At 42.7% G+C, this 3,657-nt stretch overlaps 1 protein-coding gene across 1 annotated transcript; it reads right to left on the reverse strand.

The window, feature by feature from the left end:
* Positions 1–909: 909 nt before the first annotated feature.
* Positions 910–1,341, reverse strand: LOC140180149 (uncharacterized). The gene has a single exon (XM_072220561.1). It carries the CDS (start codon positions 1,339–1,341, stop codon positions 910–912), a length of 432 nt encoding a protein of 143 aa, XP_072076662.1.
* Between the last annotated feature and the right edge of the window lie 2,316 nt (positions 1,342–3,657).

The following is a 3,657-nucleotide window of genomic DNA, read 5'->3' on the forward strand; positions in this document are numbered from 1 at the left end:
CAAGGATTAGAGCAAACCTATACACTAAGAATCACAAAAACTCACTTAGGCACAAGCCCTAAGTACCCGAAATTTTCAAGAGAGAAACTGGGAAGATTTCGTGATTAACTTGAGGTTTTCTTAGGCCGGTTATGTAGAGCTCTTCACAAGGAACGCGCAGCCGCAAATAGTGCAGCGATCGGAGCTCTCTAGCTCAAGATATGAGCTTTGGAAGTTTGAAGTGAATAGTGCTCATGGGGTTTCTCCTTCTATTTCTCAGCTGTGTGAGTGTGTTTGATTATGTGTTATGCTGAATGGGTTCACTTATGAACCCTTTTATATGTTGGGCTTGGCCAACTTGGGCCCGGTCCAACCCGTTAGCGTTTTAGCCTGTTTGGCCCAACTTCGGGCCAAACCTTTAAATTAACGCCCGGTTTTCAACTTCTAATATTTTTCTAAGTTTTTGCCGGTTTTCACTTTTTCTCATGCAGTACCAGGCAGACATGAACGGTTGAACCAGTTCAACTGCCGGTTTATGATTTTTCACAGTTTTCGCAGAAAGCACATTTTCTGACTCAGAAAGACCTACCGAGTCTGAAAATCACCTTTAAATCTTCAAATTCTCACTCTAACTTTTCGAAGTCTAATTAGGGCAATTAATCACTTAATTAACCGGTTGATTAGTTACGATTCTTATATTCTCCCCACCAAATAAGAAATTTTGCCCTCAAAATTTGAATTACTTGAGAAAAGCTCGGGATAATCCTTTCGCATCTCAGACTCCAATTCCCAAGTGTGCTCTTCAACTCCTGCTCGCTCCCAAGCAACCTTAACCAATGAAACGTCTTTTCCTCGCAGCTTCTTCACACTAGAGTCATCGATCCTCACTGGTGTCACTTAGAAAGTCAAGTTCTCTCGCAACTCTACCGACTAAGGCTCTAACACATGAGCCGCATCCGACGTGTACTTTCGGAGTTGTGACACATGGAATATGTCATGTAAGTTAGACAGATGAGGTGGCAAAGCTACTTGATATGCCACCAGCCCGAATCTCTTCGAAATCTCAAATTGTCCTATATATCTTGGGTTCAACTTCTTGGTCTTGATTGCTCCTCCGATCCCAGTCGTTGGTGTAACCCTCAGAAAAATATGTTCCCCCACTTCAAACTCTAATGGTTTCCTTCTCTTGTTCGCATAACTCTTCTGTCGACTTTGGGTAGTTAGAATCCTTGCACGAATCTTCCTAATGTTCTCAGTAGTCTCTGCTATCAACTCTGGACCCAAAACACTTGCTTCACCAGATTTATACCAACAAAGTGGAGATTGGCACTTCCGTCCATATAAGGCTTCATATGGAGCCATCCCAATGCTCGCATGAAAACTGTTGTTGTATGCAAACTCCACCAATGGCATGTAACAGTCCCAACTCCCGGGTTGATCCAACATACATGCTCTCAGCATATCTTCCAATGTCTGAATAGTCCTTTTCGATTGTCCATCTGTCTGTGGATGATACGCCGTACTAAGACATAGCTTCGTACCGAAAGCTCTTTGGAAAGCTCCCCAAAACCTTGATGTGAATCGGGGATCACGGTCCGATACTATGCTTGACGGCACACCATGCAACCTTACTATCTCCTTGATGTACAATCTCGCCAACTCCTCCATAGAACAGTTTACTCGAATAGGTAGAAAATGAGCGGATTTGGTTAAGCGATCCACGATCACCCAAATCGCATCAAATCCTGACCAAGTCTTCGGTAAATTGGTCACAAAATCCATCGTTATTCCTTCCCACTTCCACTGAGGAACCTCAAGTGGCTGTAACATTCCCGACGGTTTCTAATGCTCTATCATCACTTTCTGGCAAGTTAAACACTTGGATACCACTGTAGATACATCACCTTTCATCCCAAGCTACCAGAACATCTTCTTCAAGTCATAATACATCTTTGTGCTTCCGGGATGAATAGAAAACCCACTGTTGTGAGCTTTGGACAGCAACTCTCACCTTAAACTCCCCACATCCGGTATGCAAATCCTCCCCTGGTATCTCCATAACCCTTCCTCATCCTTAGTGAATTCTTTGCGCCTCCTATCACCAACAGGTTGAAACAATTGTTGAAGCTTCTGTTCATTTGCTGAGCCCTTTGGATTTCTGATTTAAACGTACTTGAGATTTGTAGCTGGTTCAAACAAGCTCTTCCAGCGACTTCACTAATATCCAGCTTAAGATCAACAAACTTATCTACTAGCTCCTCTTCCTTAATCCTCATCCAAGAAATCGTTAAGGATTTCTGACTCAATACGTCTGCTACAACATTCGCCTTTCCAGGATGATAGCTCAACTCGAAGTCATAATCTTTAAGCAACTCCATCCACCTTCACTGGCGCATATTTAGCTCCTTCTAATGAAAGATGTACTTGAGACTCTTATGATCAGAAAAGACGCTAAACCTTACACTGTACAAGTGGTGTCTCCAAATCTTCAATACAAACACAATCGTCGCTAATTCCAAGTCATGAGTGGGGTAATTCACCTCATGCGGTCTTAGCCGATGGTGCACGAAATCACAATCACACTTTTGCAATTCCGCACAACTAACCAGCAAGTGCACTGGTCGTCCAAGTAATACCTTACGTGAGTAATGGTCGATCCCACGGAGATTGTCGGCTTGAAGCAAGCTATGTTATCTTGTAACTTTTAGTCAGGATATCAATAATTCTCAGATTTAATTGTAAAAAGTAAAAGAACATGAAATAAATACTTGTTTTGCAATAATGGAAAATAGGTTGAGGTTTTGGAGATGCTCTATCTTCTGAATCTCTGCTTTTCTACTGCCTTCTTCTTCATGCATGCAAGGCTCCTTCCATGGCAAGCTGTATGTTGGTGGATCACCGTTGTCAATGGCTACCATCCGTCCTCTCAGTGAAAATGGTCCAAATGCGCTGTCACCGCACGGCTAATCATCTGTCGGTTCTCACTCATGTTGGAATAGGATCCATTGATCCTTTTGCGTCTATCACTACGCCCAGCACTTGTGAGTTTGAAGCTCATCACAGTCATCCTATCCCAGATCCTACTCAGAATACCACAAACAAGGTTTAGACATTCCAGATCTCAAGAATGCTGCCAATTGATTCTAGCTTATACCACGAAGACTCTGATCTGAACCAGGAGGCTAAGAGATAAGCACTCAGTCTAAGGTAGAACGGAGGTGGTTGTCAGGCATACGTTCATAGCTTGAGAATGGTGATGAGTGTCACAGATCATCACATTCATCAAGTTGAAGTACAAGTGAATATCTTAGAATGGAAGCAAGCGTGATTGAATGGAAAACAATAGTAATTGCATTAATTCATCAAAACACAGCAGAGCTCCTCACCCCCAACCATGGGGTTTAGAGACTCATGCCATAGAAGGTACAATATGAAACATGTAGAGTGTCATGAGGTACAAAATGAATCACTAAAAGTAGTTTTTATAATAAACTAGTGACCTAGGGTTGCAGAAAATGAGTAAGCTAGAATAGTTAGTGTAAAAATCCACTTCCGGGGCCCACTTGGTGTGTGCTTGGGCTGAGCATTGAAGCTTTCACGTGTAGAGACCTTTCTTGGAGTTAAACGCCAGCTTTTGTGCCAGTTTGGGCGTTTAACTCCAGCTTTCATGCCAGTTCT

The sequence above is a fragment of the Arachis hypogaea genome, chromosome 16 (genome assembly GCF_003086295.3).
Source record: "Arachis hypogaea cultivar Tifrunner chromosome 16, arahy.Tifrunner.gnm2.J5K5, whole genome shotgun sequence".
NCBI classification, from domain to species: Eukaryota; Viridiplantae; Streptophyta; class Magnoliopsida; order Fabales; family Fabaceae; genus Arachis; species Arachis hypogaea.

Bases quoted from the DNA above. Each gene is read 5' to 3' on its own strand.
- LOC140180149 (XM_072220561.1), bottom strand. From the start codon at position 1,341: ATGGCTCCATATGAAGCCTTATATGGACGGAAGTGCCAATCTCCACTT.